The sequence below is a fragment of the Oreochromis niloticus genome, linkage group LG8 (assembly GCF_001858045.2).
Source record: "Oreochromis niloticus isolate F11D_XX linkage group LG8, O_niloticus_UMD_NMBU, whole genome shotgun sequence".
In the NCBI taxonomy this organism is placed as follows: domain Eukaryota; kingdom Metazoa; phylum Chordata; class Actinopteri; order Cichliformes; family Cichlidae; genus Oreochromis; species Oreochromis niloticus.
Genome location: NC_031973.2, coordinates 2,863,024 through 2,883,393, shown reverse-complemented (window position 1 = coordinate 2,883,393; position 20,370 = coordinate 2,863,024). Strand labels below are relative to the sequence as shown.

At 45.9% G+C, this 20,370-nt stretch overlaps 1 protein-coding gene across 3 annotated transcripts in view; it reads right to left on the bottom strand.

Annotated features, from left to right (window-relative positions):
• tcerg1l (transcription elongation regulator 1 like) overlaps positions 1 to 20,370 on the bottom strand; it is a 91,737-nt gene that overhangs the window by 56,749 nt on the left and 14,618 nt on the right. For all 3 annotated transcript variants that reach the window (XM_019362418.2, XM_019362420.2, XM_019362419.2), the window contains exon 5: positions 16,766 to 16,885. In XM_019362418.2, coding sequence (XP_019217963.1) covers positions 16,766 to 16,885 — 120 coding nt within the window. The remainder of the gene's footprint in view (positions 1 to 16,765; positions 16,886 to 20,370) is intronic.

The window sequence follows — 20,370 nt, the reverse complement described above, 5'->3', positions numbered from 1 at the left end:
GTGACTTGAAGGATTCCAAGTCATCTCCTTGATCAGGGTTTTCATTCACACAGAAACTGAAGGGACAACAGGCTGTGACATGTTATACCCATGAAGACGGACATCTTCAAGGTGTGAATGAGACCACCTCCACCTGTAAGGTACAATTGAAGCAAGAAGAGACACAGAGGCACCTCCTTAGTTATTAATAAAGTCAAACACACTGAACTCTGTGCATGTGTGTGTGCTGCATGTCTAATCAGTGATATCCACTGTGGTCTTGTTGTAATGAGCAACCCTGCTGTGAAATTATTCACTAAATTGGGTGTGTTTCTTTGTGTGTATGTGTGTGTGTGTGTGTGTGTGTGTGTGGGGGGGGGGGGGGGGGTTACAGCTATAAATGCAGATGGTGATTGCTAATTTTATTCTGAAAAACAAAGTCAGTCAGGATTATTTATGACATCCTGAAGTGAAGTATGAGAGGAAAATAAAACTATGAGGAGGAGGAGGACAGGAGAGAGGAAGGGTGGGGAGCAGAGAGGAGAGGAGCGGGGCAGGACGATGCTCTTGGTTCATCCTTATGGTGTCATTCAAGCACAGTCATGGAGTCGGAGGGATTAACCTTCTGAGGAGCAAGAAGGTTAAAGTGTCACATGATGACAGCGGTCACCTGACTGAACAGCCCTGAGTTCAATTTTGATGTTTATTTCAACTAGAACTAAACAGGAAGTCGATGAATTTGTGTTAAAAATTTAAAAGTGCAGCAGTTTCACCTTTTCTTTCATGTTTTATTCACACGTCTTTCATTTATTAATCAGCTGGAAGAGACGAAGAGACGGGAAACAACCAAACAACAGCACTCAGTCTGTTTTACATGGCCGTCTGTGTGACACGTTTGTAACACATCTGTACATCATGGACAGGACACCCACTGCCTCATGATGGTGTATGCTGTCCCTAATATTCTGATGGCATGTCGCCTTGTAAAGGCATGCCTGTCCTGATTGTGGGTCCTGTCCTGGTGGTGTATGCTGTCCAGATGGCATGACTTGTTCTGATGGCGTTCTGTGATCCAGTCAAAGAGCAGGTGAAGGTCACACCATGTTCACCACGGCGACATGACATGAGCCTTTTGACTGGGACCGAGGTCTCCAGTGGGCCCAGGTGGTCCTAAAGTCACATCTCGATCTATCCTACGCAGACTTCAGAAAGGTTCAGAAATATTTTCGACAAGGCGACCAACCCAGACGCAGCGGCCCAGAAATGATTCTCTCAAGGCCAAGGTGAGTGAAGTATTGTGGATAATTCCGTGGATGTTTGTATTTTTGCTGTGGAAGCAGGAATGGAGGAGCGAGTGCTATGAGGAGCATTTTTGGACAGATTATCTGATGAAATTAAATCTGCAAAATAATTTCCTGTGTCTCTTGATACCTTAATCACCTTGTGTATTCAGATCATATAAGTGAATTCCTCCCAAAGAAAAACTACAACTCCAGTGGTCCCTGTGCTGCACCGCCCGTGACACAACTGAGCGGGTGAGTGCCTCTGTTGCTGCAAAAAAGGAAATCTGATTGACATAGGTCTTCATCAGCCAAGAGACAGGGCCTGGCAGTAATAGTAGGGATACTGATGGGCAAAATTGAAAATAATGTCTCTGCAAAGTTCTGCTTCCGGTCTCATTAACATATTAAACTACGCATTTTTGAAGTACCTAACAGTCATCCCTATCTTGAAGCTATGGAAAAGTACATCACCAATTCACTGGTACGTGGCATTATCCATCTATTATCCTCTCCTCTTGGAGAGAATCTAAATCAGGGGTCCCCAATCCCAGTCCGCGAGGGCCGGTGTCCTTGCAGGTTTTAGATCTCACCCTGGGTCAACACACCTGAATCACATGATTAGTTCATTACCAGGCCTCTGGAGAACTTCAAGACATATTGAGAAGGTAATTTATCCATTTAAATCAGCTGTGATGGATCAAGGACACATCTAAAACCTGCAGGGACACTGACCCTCATGGACTGGGATTGGGGACCCCTGATCTAAATGGTTGTCCAACATCTCCTTGAAAATAAACTTTTTGTCAAGGTTGAGAAATGTGAATTCCACACCCATACTATTTCCTTCCTAGGTCACATGGTTGAGAAAGGACACAGCAGGGGATATCCAGCAAAGATCCAGGCAGTTTTGAACTGGCCCAGACCTACTTCTCGAAGCACCTTCAGTGTTTCCTGGAGTTGCCAAATTTTACCGCCGGTTCATGCGAAATTTAGGTAAAATTGCTTTACTTCTCATTACTCTGATTTCTCCCAAGGTGCAGTTCGTGCTGCCCATAATGCCTTCACCATTCTTAAGAACCAGCTCGCCACTGTATCGGTATTCATTCAGCCTGACACTACTCAACATTTTGTGTTGTGCACGTTTCAGATACCAGAGTCTGGGCCATTCTCTCAAAATCCAAGGAAGGCAATTCCCACCCTTGTGCTTTTTTCTTTTGTCGTCTCTCTCCAGCAGAACGCAACTATGATGTCGGTGATCGGGAACTACTGGCAGTCAAAAAGGCACTGGAGGAATAGACAAATTAGATGGAGGGGGCTGAGCATCTGTTTATCATATGGACAAATCACAAGAACCTTGCATACCTCAAAGCAGCCAAGCGAGTGAAATCCAGGAAAATCAGGTGGGTCCTTTTTTTTGCTTGCTTTAACTCTGTGATCACCTAGAGCCCCAGCTTTGACAACATCAAACCTGATGCCTTGTCATGACAATTCTCCACGGTTGACTCCTCCTCAGAGGAATCCACCGCCTGCCTCCTACCCATATACTTGGTTTACTTACCTGGAAGATTGAGGCCCTGGTCTGGAACTGGTTCTAACCACGTGTTTTGGCTTCATAGAATCCCGGTGGATATTGTTTCAGGTCAGGGTCCTAAATTAACTTCCCACTAAGTTCTGCTGTTCTGATGTGCAGTATCATCCAACTCATCCACTTGGAGCACTCAACTGGTCTGGGTCACAAAGAGCAAAAAATGTTCCTCACAGACCAACACCGCAATGAAGAACCTCACTATCGTCCAGGATAAAAGGTTTGACTTTCTACAAAAAACATTATGTACCGAGTCTCACAAACTCTCTCCAAACTTTACTGGACTCCATTTACTCCAACTCGGTTTCTGTTCACCTAAAACTGCAGTTTTAGTCAAGACCAAGACGAGTCAAGACCAAGACAAAGTCGAGACGAGACAAAAAAAGGCTTTAAATTGCAGCCAGATGCTCCTTCGTTTACGGGTGTCAGGCATATTTATGTGTTTTTGCGATGCACTCGCACAGCCCTCCTCACCGCTGTCTACTGTCTCACTCACTTACTGAGAGGACAGATGCACGCTCCGCTTGACTGTCACGTCTCTCACCCTCTCTTTTTTTCACATTATGATATTGTCCTATATCCTTGCATGTGATTGGCCACAATATGGAGGGATTGGAGCATAGCTGAGCCACCGTGTGAGAGCTGAGCAGCGAAAGGAAATTAAGTAAGGAGCCGGCCCTCGCTCAATGGGAGTCGACTCTTCTGATTCACTACAAAGCACTCTCTAAGCTCGGCTCTTAGAGCTGATGCTTTTGCGCATGACACATTATCGAACGTTAAGTTGTGTATCATTGGTACTGTTGACTCCAAATCTCCCGACCACTATTTCGATCTGAGATAGCAAGACCGAGACAGCGAGACCAAGACAAGACCAAGACCAAAATCCATCGAGACCAAGACCACGTAAAAGTGGTCTCGAGATCAAGACTGGTTTCGAGACATCCAACTCTACCCCCCACTCACCTAGGTCATCGATGGTCATCCAGCCTCCTCTGTATCATGAACATCTGATGCTGTGGGAGGGGCTCTTCAATATCTTTCTCCAGAGATGAACTGCTAAACATCAGGCAGTCGTCTCACTATAGTTCTTATCCATTTTTCACAAACCCGGAAAGTTTTTTGGAGATTTTAGTTGGAGGTGCAGCAGCTCTCTGTGGCTCCTGGAGGAGACGTAGACGGGGGACTCGTGCTGGTGAAACTACGTCGGCGAGGATTCCGCACGGCACTCCCCTCCATTCACCTCGCGAATCTCCGCTCTCTTCCAAACAAAGTCGACGAGTTACTGCTCTTAATCCAGACTAACAAGGACTTTGCACGCTCTGCTGCCCTCTGCTTCACTGAAACCTGGCTCAGTGAGCGAGTCCCAGACGCTGTCTTAAATCTGCTGGGCTTCCAACTTCACCGGGCAGACCGCAAAACGGAGCACTTAGGGAAAACAAAGGGTGGTGGAGTCTGCTTCTACATTAATGAAGGTTGGTGTACTGATGTCACAGTGTTACAGAAACACTGCAGCCCACACTTGGAAAGTTTTTTCATCAATTGTAAACCGTTTTATTCACCGCGGGAGTTTTCTTCCTTCATGCTGGTCGGAGTTTACATCCCTCCTCAGGCCAACGCGAACAACGCACTGTGTGAGCTGGCTGAGCAGATCACCACCCTGGAAAGGAAATTCCCGGATTCCTTTACAATTATCCTTGGGGACTTTAACAAAGCAAACCTCAACCACGAACTCCCTAAATACAGACAGCATATAGACTGCCCCACCAGGGACAACATCATACTGGATCACTGTTACACCACTCTAAAAGATGCCTATCGCTCTGTGCCCCGGGCAGCTCAGGGACATTCTGATCACTGCATGGTCCATCTTATTCCAGTTTATAGGCAAAATCTCAAACGTGCCAAGCCTGTAGTCAAAACTGTGAAGCAGTGGACTAACGCAGCAAAGCAGGAACTGCAGGACTGTTTTGACTACACTGATTGGACTGTTTTTGAAGCTGCATCTGATAACCTGGATGAGCTCACGGACACTGTGTCATCATACATCAGTTTTTGTGAAGACGTGTGTGTGCCAACAAAGACCTTTTGCACATACAACAACAATAAACCATGGTTCACTCCTAAACTCCAACATCTTCGTAAGGCCAAGGAGGACGCCTACAGAAGTGGTGACAGGGCCCTGTAGAAGCAAGCCAGGAACACACTGACCAAGGAGATCAAAGCAGCTAAAAGGATCTACTCCCAGAAGCTGGAAGAACGGCTCTCAGCCAACGACCCTGCGTCAGTGTGGAGGGGCCTGCAGGAAATCACCAGCTACAGACGCCCCCCACCCACTGTTGAAGCAAACAAAGACCTGGCCAACGAGCTAAACACATTCGACTGCAGGTTTGAGATGGACGGACCCTCCCCTCCCCTCCCCACCCCAGAGACATTGCTTCAGACACTGACCCCCAACACACCTTCCACCTCTCCCCCCTTCACCCTCACCCTCCTGAATCCAGTCTCAACGACCACCCCCACCCTCCCCATTCCAGACCCAACGACCACCCCACCCTCCCCAATCCAGACTCAACGACCTCCATCACACCTCTCACCCCCCTTTCCTCCTCCCTAAAACTCAGAATACACACTGAGGATGTGAGCCGACTATTTCAGAAACAGAAGCCCAGGAAAGCCCCCGGACCAGACGGTGTCTCACCCTCCTGCCTCAAGACCTGTGCAGAACAGCTGGCTCCCATCTTTACGCGCATCTTCAACAGATCCCTGGAGCTGTGTGAAGTTCCATCCTGCTTCAAATGCTCCACCATCATCCCTGTTCCCAATAGACCCACCATCACAGGACTGAATGACTACAGACCTGTCGCCTTGACGTCTGTGGTCATGAAATCCTTCGAACGACTGGTGTTAGCCCATCTGAAGGACATTACAGGCCCCCAGCTGGACCCTCTGCAGTTTGCCTACTGGGCAAACAGGTCGGTGGATGATGCAGTGAATATGGGGCTGCATTACATCCTGCAACACCTCGACCGTCCGGGAACTTATGCCAGGGTCCTGTTTGTGGACTTTAGTTCAGCTTTTAACACCATTGTGCCTGAACTTCTCTCTTCCAAACTCTCCCAGCTCAGCGTGTCACCAGCTACCTGTCAGTGGATCACCAGCTTCCTGACAGACAGGAAGCAACAAGTGAGGCTGGGGGAGATCACCTCTGAAACTTGGTCTCTCAGTATTGGTGCCCCTCAAGGATGTGTCCTCTCACCACTACTGTTCTCCCTCTACACTAATGACTGCACCTCCAAGAACTCGGCTGTTAAGCTCCTAAAGTTTGCAGGTGACACCACCGTCATTAGCTTCATTCAGGATGGTGATGAGTCTGCATACCGGCAGGAAGTTGAGCGGCTGGTACTCTGGTGCAGTCAGCACAATCTGGAGCTGAACACTCTTAAAACTGTAGAGATGACAGTGGACTTCAGGAGACATCCCTCAACTCTGCTCCCCCTCACCATATCAGACAGCCCTGTGTCAACTGTGAAGATCTTCAAGTTCCTGGGTACCACCATCTCCCAGGACCTGAAGTGGGAGACCAACATCAACTCCATCCTCAAAAAGACCCAGCAGAGGATGTACTTCCTGAGACAACTGGGGAAGTACAGTCTTCCACAGGAGCTGCTGATCCAGTTCTACACTGCAGTCATTGAGTCTGTCCTGCGCTCCTCCATCACAGTCTGGTATGGTGCAGCCACTAAACAGGACAGGAGCAGACTGCAGCGGACTGTACGGGCAGCAGAAAGGATCATCGGCGCCCCCCTGCCCTCCCTCCAGGATCTGTACCTCTCAAGTACCAGGAAACAGGCAGGAATCATCACAGACCCCTCACACCCTGGACACAGACTTTTTGATCTGCTGCCCTCTGGCAGACGGTACAGAAGCCTGCAGACCAGGACCACCTGACATAGGAACAATTTCTTTCCCCTCGCCCTTCTAAACAGTTGACCTGTCACACTGCTCCCACTGCCAGACTGCAACTGCAACTTATGTACATTCTGTAGTATTCATTCCACCTCATTTCATTTCTGTATTTTATGTGTATAAGTTTAGATTAGTTATTTATAGTTTACACAGCTTTGTGTATGTATGTGTATGCATGTGTAATGTATATATAGACACGTGTGTGTGTGTGTGTGTGTGTGTGTGTGTGTGTGTGTGTGTGTGTGTGTGTGTGATTTACATTGCTGTGCTTGAGAGCCACCATCTACCGGAACCAAATTCCTTGTATTTGTCTGCGCATATACTTGGCCAATAAACACAATTCTGATTCTGATCTGGTGAACTGGCAGGTGTATGGCCCTGAAGAACATTCCTAGGTTCGGCAGTCCTGGACAAAACCATGCTCTGTGACCTCTCCTTTGTTTTCTCTCTCTTTCTCTCTGTGTGTGGGTGTTCTGACCTACTACTACAGGATCCTCCTGGGATCTTGACCCAGTCCTGGACCTACCTGAATCAATCGAGCACCAGCAGATCTTCTGGCAATCAGCTGTCTGCTATTTAAGCTGGGTCCTTAATTTCAGTCTTCACCCGAGTGTTGTGGCCCAGTGGAGTTCTGAGACAGTATTTGCTGATTGGTGATGTTATGAGATCCTGTTCGGGAGACTCAGAGGATTGGATTCACTGAAGCTTCATTCCATTGGATGTTTGCACATATTGGACTTTTGAACTGAGCACTTCAAAAATAATTTGTATATAGCACTATCTGCACCCTAACCCTAATTTTTGGATACAAATGTTTAAATAACCCTAACACACACACACACACACACACACACACACACACACACACACACACAGTATTAATGGCCCCTGTCAGGTTTCAGGTTCTTCAATCAATCAGCTGGTTATCAATACAGACCAAGCTCCCGCTGTGTGTGTGTGTGTGTGTGTGTGTGTGTGTGTGTGTGTGTGTGTGTGTATGCAATATAAAGCAGAACCCTGTAAAGATGATCTATGAGCTGTCCTGAAAATACCCAGTTACATCCCAGAGAACTGTGTGTGTGTGTGTGTGTGTGTGTGTGTGTGTGTGTGTGTTCAGTAAAGCTCTGTTCTCAGTTTATAGAGTCACTTTAGCAAACTGCTTCTGAACACAGCAGAGATCAGCAGGCTTACCGACAAACATTGTGTGTGCATGTGTTTACTGATGATTTCAGTTCTTCTCTTTCCCACTGTAAATGATCAGCGAGTGGGTGGGGTGGTTTCACATGCAAAAACAGTTTAACTCTGAAACACTGAAAATCATCATCTGATGAGCCGTGACATCAAAGCTGCTCATAAAGTTCTCTACCAACAGACCTTTCCTGAATAAGATTAATATTCTTGGCCAAGCTTCAAATGTCTCTTAATTATATTTTCTGTATTGATATATATTTATGATCCAGGAGCAAGTTTTTGCTTAAACTGCCTTTTAGTGGGGGACGTGATCAATAGAGTGTCAACGAGCCTCTTAAGGAGCAAATCCTACTATGGATTTAATACCTTGGACTCTCCACCATTTGTCTCCTTAGGATTTATAATACACACAGAAATATATTCAAAACAGCCAACCACAAAAAAATTCAAAAAAAGTTACAAAAACCGTAACTGAGTTCATTGACAAACAAAAGTCCACTCTGGGTTTTTTAATCGGCTCCTTGATTTATTCCTGGTAAGTGCAAAAAGAAGCAAAACTCTACCTCGGGTTTTCCACCCAGCACAAAGCCAAACAAGGAAGTGTGCCCAGCACTTTCAAACACAGTGTCCTGGAGCTTTTTGTTTATTTACGATATAAATATCATCACTGTTGCTCTAATAGGCTGGTTCAACTTAATGCACCGAAGCCAGTCTCACTTGTACTCCTGGCCTGTTCCTGGAAAGAACTTCTAAATCTGCACGGTATTCCAGCAGTGTCACAACTGGTTGATCTACCTGGCTGGCTTCATGCAGGGCATGAAGGTAAGTTCCATGGATGAAAACAAAAATATTCATGTGCAGGTGGCCATCCAACTGTCACAGCAGTGCTATCATAGTAACAATTCTGATTTATCAGAAATAATTTGAGATTTGAGAGTAGGCTCCTCCGTGAATTGCTACCTTATCGTGGTGGAGGGGTTTGTGTGTCCCAGGGATCCCAGGGGCTATGTTGTCCGGGGGCTTTTGCACCCTGGTAGGGTCTCCCATGGCAAATTGGTCCTGGGTGAGGGACCAGACAAAGAGCGATTCAGAAGACCCTTATGAGGAAAACATCGAGGCAACCGTTTACCCTGCCCGGGATAGGGTTACCGGGACCTCGCCTTGGAGCCAGGCCCAGGGGAGGGTGCCCGAGGGCGAGCGTCTGGTGGCCGGGCCTTAGTCCATGGGGCCTGGCTGGGCACGGCCCGAAAAGGGGAAATGTCCTCCCGCAGGCCCACCACCCGCAGGAGGTGCCATAGGGGTCGGGTGCATTGTGTGCCGGGCGGCGGCCAGGAGCGGAGGTCCTGGCAGACTGATCCCCGGCTACCAAGACTGGCAATTGGGCCATGGAAGGTCACCTCTCTGGTGGGGAAGGAGCCTGAGTTAGTGTGTGAGGTTGAGAGGTACCGGCTAGATATAGCTCACCTCTACGCATGGCTTCGGCTCTGGAACCAGTCTCCTGGAGAGGGGCTGGACTCTGTCTCAATCTGGAGTTGCCCCTGGTGAGAGGCAGCGGGCTGGGGTGGGCATTCTAATATCCCCTCGGCTTGCTGCCTGTACGTTGGGGTTCATCCCAGTGGATGAGAGGGTTTGTTCCCTGCGCCTTAGGGTCGGGGAATGGGTCCTGACTGTCATCTGCGCTTATGCGCCAAGTGGCAGTTCAGAGTACCCAGCCTTCTTAGAGTCCCTGGGTGGGGTGCTGGAAGGTCCTCCACCTAGAGACTCTGTTGTCCTACTGGGAGACTTCAATGCTCACGTGGGTAACGACAGCGAGACCTGGAGGGGCGTGATTGGGAGGAAAGGCCTCCCTGATCAGAACCCGAGCGGTGTTTTGTTATTGGACTTGTGCAAATCCCAATTTGGCCATAACGAACACCTTGTTCAAACATAAGAGTGTCCATAAGTACACGTGGCACCAGGACGCTCTAGGCCGCAGGTCGATGATCAATTTTGTAATCATATCACCAGACCTGCGACTATATGTTCTGAACACTCGGGTAAAGAGAGGGGCTGAGCTGTCAACTGATCACCACCTGGTGGTGAGTTGGATCAGGTGGCAGGGGAGGATGCTGGACAGACCCGGTGCACCTAAACGCATAGTGAGGTTGTGCTGGGAATGCCTAGCAGAGGCCCCAGCCCGTGAGATCTTCAACGCACACCTCCGGCAGAGCTTCAACAGAATTCCGAGGGAGACTGGGGACATTGAGTCCGAATGGACCATGTTCAGCATCTCCATTGCCGAAGCTGCTGCATTGAGCTGCGGCCGCAAGGTGGTTGGCGCCTGTCGTGGTGGTAACCCCGAACCAAATGGTGGACACCAGAGGTGAAGGGACCCACCAGGCTGAAGAAGGAGTCCTATCGGGCTTGGTTAGCCTGTGGGACTCCGGAGGCAGCTGATAGGTACCGACAGGCCAAGCGGAATGCGGCTCGGGCAGTGGCTGAAGCAAAAACTCAGGTGTGGGAGGAGTTCGGAGAGGCCATGGAACAAGACTTTCGGACTGCCTCGAAGAGATTCTGGCAAACCGTCAGGCATCTCAGGAGGGGAAAGCGGTGCTCTACCTGCACTGTGTATAGTGCTGGTGGAGCACTGCTGACTTCGACTGAGAAAATTGTCGGGCGGTGGAAGGAATACTTCGAGGACCTCCTTAATCCCACTGACACGTCTTCCGAGGAGGAAGCAGAGTCTGGGGATGAGGGGGATGACCCGCCAATTTCCGGGGGCGAGGTCACTTAGGCAGTTAAACAACTCCTTGGTGGCAGAGCCCCTGCTGTGGATGAGGTCCACCCCGAGTTCCTGAAGGCTCTGGAAGTTGTAGGGCTGTCCTGGCTGACACGCCTCTACAATAATGCGGAGATCAGGGGGATCACACTCCTCAGCCTCCCTGGGAAAGTCTATGCCAGGGTGCTGGAAAGGAGAGTTCGTCCGCTAGTCAAACCTCAGATACAGGAGGAACAATGCGGTTTTCGTCCTGGTGGCAGAACACTGGACCAGCTCGTTATCCTCTCAAGGATACTTGAGGGCGCATGGAAGTTTGCCCAACCAGTCTACATGTGTTTTGTGGACTTCGACCGTGTCCCTCGGGGTGTCCTGTGGGAGGTGCTACGGGAGTATGGGGTGTCTGGCCCATAGCTACGGGCCATTCAATCCCTATACAACTGTTGCAAGAGCTTGGTTCGCATTGCCGGCAATAAGTCGGACTCGTTCCCGGTGGGTGATGGGCTCCGCCAGGGCTGCCATTTGTTACCGGTTCTGTTCATAATTTTTATGGACAGGATTTCTAGGCGCAGCCAAGTAGCGGAAGGCTTTCACTTTGGTGGCCTCAGAGTCTCATCTCTGCTTTTCGTGGATGATGTGGTTCTGTTGGCTTCATCGGGTGATGGCCTCCAGCTTGCACTGGAAAAGTTCGCAGCCGAGTGTGAAGCAGCGGGAATGAGGATCAGCACCTCAAAATCTGAGCCCATGGTTCTCAGCCGGAAAAGGGTGGAGTGCCCACTCCGGGTCGGGGATGAGTTCCTGCCCCAAGTGGAGGAGTTCAAGTATCTCGGGGTATTGTTCGTGAGTGATGGGAGAAGGGAGCAGGAGATCGACAGACGGATTGGTGCTGCGGCTGCAGTGATGCGGACGCTGCACCGGTCCGTCGTGGTGAAGAGAGAGCTGAGCGTAAAAGTGAAGCTCTCAATTTACCGGTCGATCTATGTCCCTACCCTCACCTATGGCCACGAGCTGTGGGTAGTGACCCAAAGAACGAGATCGCGGATACAAGCAGTGGAAATGGGCTTCCTCCGAAGGGTGGCTGGCCTCTCCCTTAGAGATAGGGTGAGAAGTTCAGCCATCCGGGAGGGGCTCAGAGTAGAGCTGCTGCTCCTCCACATCGAAAGGAGCCAGCTGAGGTGGTTCTGGCATCTGACAAGGATGCCTCCTGGGTGAGGTGTTCCGGGCATGTCCCACCGGGAGGAGGCCCCGGGGCAGACCCAGGACACGTTGGAGAGATTATATCTCTCGGCTGGCCTGGGAACGCCTTGGTGTTCCCCTGGATAAGCTAGGGAGGTGGCTGGGGAGAGGGTGGTCTGGGCTTCTCTGCTTAGGCTGCTGCCCCCGTGACCCGGCCCCAGATAAAGCGGAAGAGGATGGATGGATGGATGGACGGACGGACGGACGGACGGACGGACGGACGGACGGACGGATGGAATTTGAGAGTAGGTGCTCAATATATCCATGTAGAACAACATGAATGAATCTCTTCATGCTTCCAACCTCAACGTGTCAGGCCATGCAAAGTTAACGAGCATGGTCAATGAGTCTTGAGACTCATCGTGAGAAAACACCAGCACTCTGCTGAATCACTACATAGATTAACATCAACACAGAAACTGTGCGCTGGAATATTCATGCCTGAGCAACTCCTGTAAAGGCCAAGTTCTCTTTCCATATCGTGAAGTAGCTGTAGATAATATTACATCTGTGGGATGATTATTGGTAATTTTTTCTGTAGTGATTAAAATTTTATTTGTGAAGAAGTTCATGAAGTCATTACTAGTTAACGTTAAAGGGATGGTTGGCTCAACAGTGCTCTGACTTTTTGTCAGCCTGGCTACAGTGCTGAAGAGAAACCTGGGGTTGTTCTTATTTTCTTCAATCAGTGATGAATAGTAAGATGTTCTGGCTTTGCCTAGGGCTTTCTTATAAAGCAGCAAACTATTTCTCCAGGCTAAATGATGAACTTCTATATTTGTGACACGCCATTTCCTCTCCAGCTTACGAGTTATCTGCTTTAGGCTACGTGTTTGAGAATTATACCACGGAGTCAGGTACTTCGGATTTGAGGCCTTAGTTTTCACAGGAGCTACAGTATCCAGAGTCGTACGTAGTGAGGAGGTAAAATTCTTAACAAGATAATGTTGGAGTAGTGTTCATATCGCTGCTCTGCTCTATGTTGGTACAGGGCATTGAAGATGATAACAGTGGGTGGATTATATTCTTAAACTTAGTTACAGCACTTTCAGAAAGACATCTACTGTGATGAAGTCTACTCCCCACAGCTGTGTAATCAATTATTGTAAATGTAAATGTTATCAGGAAATGATCAGACAGCAGAGGGTTTTCAGGAAACACTGTTAAATGTTCAGTTTCTATGCCATATGTTAAAATGAGATCTAGAGTGTGATTAAAGTGGTGGGTGGGTTCTTTTACATTTTGAGAGAAGCCAATTGAGTCTAATAACAGATTAAATGCCATGTTGAGGCTGTCATTTTTAGCATCTACATGGATGTTAAAATCACCCACAATAATTATTTTATCTGAGCTGAGCACTAAATCAGATAAAAAGTCTGAGAAATCAGACAGAAACTCTGTGTAAGGCCCAGGTGGACGATAGATGATAACAAGTAAGACTGGTTTCTGAGTTTTACAGCTGGGGTGGACGAGGCTAAGCATCAGGCTTTCAAATGAATTAAAAGTCTCTCTGGGTCTTTGGTTGATTAATAGGTTGCAACCAGGTTTCTGTAAGGCAAAGTAAATCGATTTGTTGATCAATTATTAAGTCATGTACTAACAGAGACTTGGAGGAGAGAGACCTAATATTTAATAATCCACATTTCACTGTTTTACTCTTTGGTTCAGATGTGGATACTGTATTGTTCTTTCTTTGTGATTTTTTATGTTTAAGTCATTTTTTTTGCTGGTTTTTAGTTTGTTTTTTGTCTTTTTGGGAGCTGACACAGTCTCTATGGAGATGGGGTTTTGGGGGGGGTAGCAGGAGGAGAGAAGCTGCAGAGAGGCGTGTAAGACTGCAACTCTGCTTTCTGGTCCCAACTCTGGATAGTCATATTTTGGGGGGTTTAATAAATTTGTCCATATTTCTAGAAATGAGAGCTGCTCCATCCAAAGTGGGATGGATGCCGTCTCTCCTAACAAGACCAGGTTTCCTCCAGAAGGTTTGCCAATTATCTATGAAGCCCACATCGTTTCTGGGACACCACTCAGACAGCCAGCAATTTAAGGAGAACATGCGGCTAAACATGTCACTCCTGGTCTGATTGGTTTAAATCCACTACAAAGAAAAAGCAAGAAGCACAAATAACAGAGGTGAACATTACTGTTGCTTCCTTACATTTAGGATTCCCCTGGGTGATAGCACACAGTTACAACATGTAGATGCTCTCCATAGGACTAACGCACAGCCACATCAGTTGCCTCAGACTGTTTAACAGGATGCAGTGACCAATGATTCAATAGCCCAAGAATATACAGACTGAGAGCTCAGCATCCACTTCTCCTCTCTGATGGTCTAGAAAACTGTGGTCTAAACTCAGACTGGAATCTAAAAAATGTGAACGGTGAACACTGACTGCTTTCCATGACTTCTTTAAAAATCTTTAAAAAATGATTTTCTCACAGAGAGAAGACAAAGGATCATGACATTGGTATATAAACACCTGGGGAGAGAAAAAAGGAGAGTGAAGAAGAAACTCTCAGTGCATAATGGAAAGTCTTCCAGCTTGAGCCTGTTGCAGCATAACTAAGAGAGGGTCAGGGTCACCTGATCCAACCGTATTATATGCTTTAGCAAAAATGAAAGTTTTAAGCCTAATCTTAAAAGAATGGTAAATGGCCTGTATTTGTATAGTGCTTTACTAGTCCCCAAGGACCCCAAAGCACTTTACACATTCAGCTATTCACCCATTCATTCACACACTGGTGATGGCAAGCTACATTGTAGCCACAGCCGCTGACAGAGGCGAGGCTGCCGGACACTGGCGCCACCGGCCCCTCTGACCACCACCAGTAGGCAACGGGTGAAGTGTCTTGCCCAAGGACACAACGGCCGAGACTGTCTGAGCCGGGGCTCGAACCGGCAACCTTCCGATTACAAGACAAAGTGCCAACTCTTGAGCCACGATCGCCCAAGAGAAGAGAGGGTGTCCACAGAAGAGGGGCCTGGAAGCCAGCCCTACGCATCGTAGCAAACACGTAACAGCTGGACACACGACTGGCTCAGAGGAGCAAGGGATTGTGGGAAGAAAATTAAACAATCCCTTTGAGAATCCTTCTCAGTCGCTTTCTCTCTCACACACACACACACACACACACACACACACACACACAGTTTCAAGCTAATCAAACACAGCTGAAAGACGCAGCACTGTAATGAGCTGCTTTACATTTTATAAAAGCTGATGAATCTGTTATTTTGCACACAGCAGCAGAAACTCAGTGAAGCATCTGAGAGTGACTAACACTGCTACACATTTAACTTTCCTAAACTTTTTGGAATTATTATGTGATTTTCTTTTTTCTTTTTTTTGATGATCTATAGCAGTCAAAGTAAGAAGGCTGATCAGCAGCAGATCCTAATAAAATCAGTCACACACTGCAGCTACCTGATGTCAGACAGAAACTGTGGAAAAATATTTGTTTTCATATTCCTCAGTGGACGATAGACTCCCCACTGCTGTTTATTATCTGTTTTGAGTCTGTGAGGCTGTTAGTCACTTTATTTTCAGTAATGACACGCTGAGCTGCAGATTTGTTTCGCTGCTGCAGAAAACCAGAACAGATACACAGTGTCAAATCGAGTACGGCTGGATTTTAATAAGCAAAATGAAAAATACACAACACCAGTGATGAGCAGCTGAAAAACAGATGAACGCAGCCAGAGGAGGAGACACATAACAAGCTGTTCAATATCACCACACCTGCAGAGATCTGCACAATAGGGCTGTTCGATATAACAATATATATCGGATGACGATATGAAAACATCTATCATTTCATATCATATGCTAACGTTTGTTTCGTAGAGTTTCAAAATAAACTGTTTACAGCACTATTTTTTCATGGTTTTCATGGTCACTGTAGTGGCTATATTAATTTATAAAGTTCTCTCTTTCTCTTATATTTAATATAACCACACTATGGACTGACAAGCGACAGTTTTTATGCACTGTCGTTAGCAACAACGACGGTAAACCCATGGTGTGGCTCCACTGTCCACTTGTTTATTTTCCACATAAATCTTTCACAATAAAGCTCAAAATCCTGTTAAGATTTTTCAAAATAAACTGAAATGATGACAAACGGAAGGACCAGTCAAAACAAATCGAGGACCTTATTCCTAAACGAGGGCCTACCTCTGTAGTATGGACATGGTTTGTTTATGAAAAGTCTGACATGCAAATTATGGTGCCAACTGGCCCCCACCTCAGACTCAAACATGACAAACCTCTTGTACCACCTATGAATGAAAAAAAACCCCACTCGACTCCAGGTACAGGACGCCCAGCTGAAAACACTTCACACGAGTCGAGCTGCCCGAGATTCAGTGAATTAGCAGAAAATGTAACATTTTTGTGATATATATCATTGTCAGGACGATAAATGTCTTATATAGGGATATGAGATTTTGGTCATATGGCACAGCCCTACTGCACAATCAGAATCACAGCATGGAAACGGAACCCTTTGAATCAATGTAGCACCTTAACAGGATCCAGAACCCATCACTGAGAAAGAGCTTGCTATGGTATCACAATCAGAACCTGTTATCCATAGATTATACGATTATCTTATTTAATTTACTCAGACTGCAGACAGGAAACACAGCATTGTAAACAGGATGTGGCTTTAACACGTGATCCATATACAGCTTATGAAATTAGCGAAAGCAGCAAATGTGACTCCACCAACACACAAAATACACAATGAGGATCAAATCAGACTCACCCGATGGAGGAGGAGCTGTGGGGAGAGGAGACAAAGACAGGAGGTGTAGTGGGAGCGAGGAGGAAGAAGAGTCTTCAGGTTCAGCATCTCTTGTCTTTGTGTTGTCTCTCCTGATGTGACCTGCACACAGAATAAGAAATGGATGCTTCTGATCTTCATCAGTGTACTGAAGAATATGTCACGAAGCCTAAAAACTGAGTGTCCACATGTCTTCTCCTCTTTCTGCTTAGTAAAAATAGATTTTATTCAAGCTCAACAGGAAGAGCTGAGAAGAGTTTATATGTATGAGTTCAAATACTGAACTGATTTTCAATGAATAAAAAAGAGGGCTGACAGTGAGGGTGTGAGCAGTCACTTCAGATTAAACACTTCTGTGAAAATCAAACTTCAACAATCATCAGATGAAAAACAGAAATAAGATGAGACTCTTTGATCTCCACAGGTCGGGACAATGATGTGGTAAAGATGGCTCCTTAGGACCAGCCTCACAAACTGATGTTTAGACTCAGACTACGAAAAGCATCAAGTACTCTGTAACAGCTGGTCTCTACCAAACCTGGTTGGAACTTCTAAGTCCGACATTTAGAATAAACATTATGTTGATCGGTCTGTCAAACTCTAACCTCGTTTAACTCGTCATAGTGATGCACGTTTATGTGAACACACTGGTGTTTGGCTATTGTCCAGCTGCACGGACCATCATACTAATTTTGAATTTGAATTTGTAATCACTACAAATCAAACATTTCATTGATGCTGAAATAGGAAAATTCTATTCAATTTATACAGCGCCTAATAAAACAACAGTTGCCTTTGTATTGTAAGGTAGACCTTACAATAATACTTCTTAGCACAACAACACTGAATCTAAACTGATAAATCAAAAGAAGTAATATAATATAAAAATAAATGAATAAATTTCAGATTTATACAGGCTTCAATGAAGTAAACAATCATGGAAATAGTTAGAGAGATTTCTTCAAAGAAGATATTTCTTTGAAGAAATCTGTCATCACTGAGGATCCTGATGGAAACCTTCACAATCAGCCATTATAAGTGGCTGACATCATTGTGGCTTAACTGAAGTTTCATGTAGTTACACTTTTAATGAAGATCTGTGTGCTTGTGGCATGGTTATATTTCAGCAGATCAGTCCGCCTCCACAAGTTTGCGTTCCTTTCAGGAAAACGCTGACCTAAATCTGTTGACGGCAGCACCATTGCAGCAACAATAAAACATCTGTGTAAGGATATTTGATGCAGCACGATGCTCGCAAGATACTAAGCCCATGTTGCTCTCCGATGCATCCACCGGAATATGAATGTGTGTGAATGTTAGATAGTAAGCACTTAGAAACAGCATAGACAAAAAAGTGCTGGTGTGAATGGGTGAATGGTGAGTGCTCAAACAGAGTAGAAAAGCACTAGATAAGAACTAGTCCATTTACAGTCCAATGAATGATAAGGTTGGAAATTATTTTGACAACACATGCTCACTGTTGCAGACATTACAAGTTTTAATTTTCAGCTGTTTTTTATTTCCTCTCCACTTTCAGCAGAGCAGAATTTCCGGCGGAGGTTTCCATCTGTGAGCGTGTTGTGTCAATCTGAGGCAAATCAATCTTGACAAACTATAAACTGAAGAGAAACTGAGCTCCTGCCAGAAAACATCGACAACACAAACATGCACCCACGTTTGACTAAATAAAAGCAAATTTAATCTGCATTTGTTGGCTTCCAAAAGCCTCTGACTGCATCTGAACATCGTCTCAAACAAATTAACTCAGAGGCTTTAGACGAGAGAAAAACATCTGTGTCTATTTCAGTGATGGAGACTCAGGTTGCAGTCAGTCATTATATAGTCTGTCAATAACCTGTTCCTGCACCCCTGAGTTTATTCTTTAAGGCAGCAGCTGTTCCAAGGAACTCCTCACAAACAGCAGATAAAAATATAAAGACACACAACAAAGACCTCTTAAAATGCCAATGCAACAAACCATCTGCAGATGATGATGCTGCAAGTTGCATATTTCAGCAGGAGATGATGTAGAAACATAATGCCACATTATACAATAGAAGAGGGGACATTAACAACTCAGTATTAATTTGAAAAGAGGGTACAATGCAAGAACTTCAAAAACTGTACCACAGGTGAAAGTTGTACAATTTTGATATTACTTCATTCAGAATATTTATGAATTCTGTTCTCTTGGTGGAATGAGCTGTGTCAGGCTTAAAAAGTTTCCTGGCCTTTCTTTTTTACTAAACTTTTGCTAAATAATGATGATAACTGATGATAACCACTGTTTTCCTGGTGCTGGGGTTTCGGAAGTAGCCGGTAAAATCCCAGAGGTTATAAAGAACCAACCCAAGTTGAACCAGTCCATTTGTGGACAAATGATATCTGATATAAAAAGTCGGAGGGGGTTGGTTTCGTCCACCTGCGCAGCTTGCATGCCTGGCTGTCATCAGTCTGTAGAGACTACAAGGTGGCTATTATAAATAACATTAACTTGCTTCGGGAGCACAGAGGGCTTTACTAGAGGGATGGTATATGGATGGTATGGTAACATAACCAAGTTGGTTCCTGCATATTGATGGAAAACATATCTTATGGTTTACAGCAGCGGTCCCCAACCTTTTTTGCGCCACGGACCGGTTTATGTCTGACAATATTTTCACAGACCGGCCTTTAAGGTGTCGCGGATAAATGCAACGAAATAAAACCAGTACTGGTACCAAAAAAAAAGATTTATTCATAACACACAGGAAAAGACCCAGGGAAACTGAGTTAATGATAAAAATGATCAATTAAAAAAAAAAAATGCTAAAAACGGATAAAAACCTTGAAAGTATGAATTTCAAACCCAAGCCTTAACTCTCGCAGCCCGGTACCAAACGACTCACGGACTGGTACTGGCCCGTGGCCGGGGGTTGGGGACTGCTGGTTTACAGCACTCACATGTTCAACCTTTATCTGGGTTATATATAACAAGGGTTATATTGACTGATCAATCACAATGAAGCACTAATCCTTTGGGTGACTGGACAAGCTGTATGTGTCCAAGCCATTCTCAAACCATAACCCACTTACAATAGGCATGGACCTGCAAATTCAGCAATTCATTTTAATAGAGACTTTACTTATTTTGGCTGAATTGTGGCAATAAACACCCAACTCAAACCACCAAGAGACTGTGTCTGTTCCCAGACCACCTAAACAAGAAAACAAATAAAGGCGTCCTATTAGTAAATGATTTAACACAACAGTACAGGCTGAGTTGAAGGCTGAGTGAATCTTTCAATCCAGCTTATTAATTAGCCAAAGACTGACACACAGTTTTACTTCAAAGCCTCAATCTTAGGGTGTTTAGTCCAGCATACTCTGGTTCCTTTCTGGTTCATTCATTCATCGTACTCTGGTTCACCCTGTATATGGTCTAAGGAGCTTGGAAAGAAAAGCGTCTGGACTTCTTTGAGTTGCTTGAAGACGTTTCACCTCTCATCTGAGAAGCTTCTTCAGTTCTAAGGGTCAATTGGTGGGGAGTCCCAGATTTAAACCCAGTGGGAGTTTCCCCCCCAAAGAGGGACAAAGGACCCCCTGAT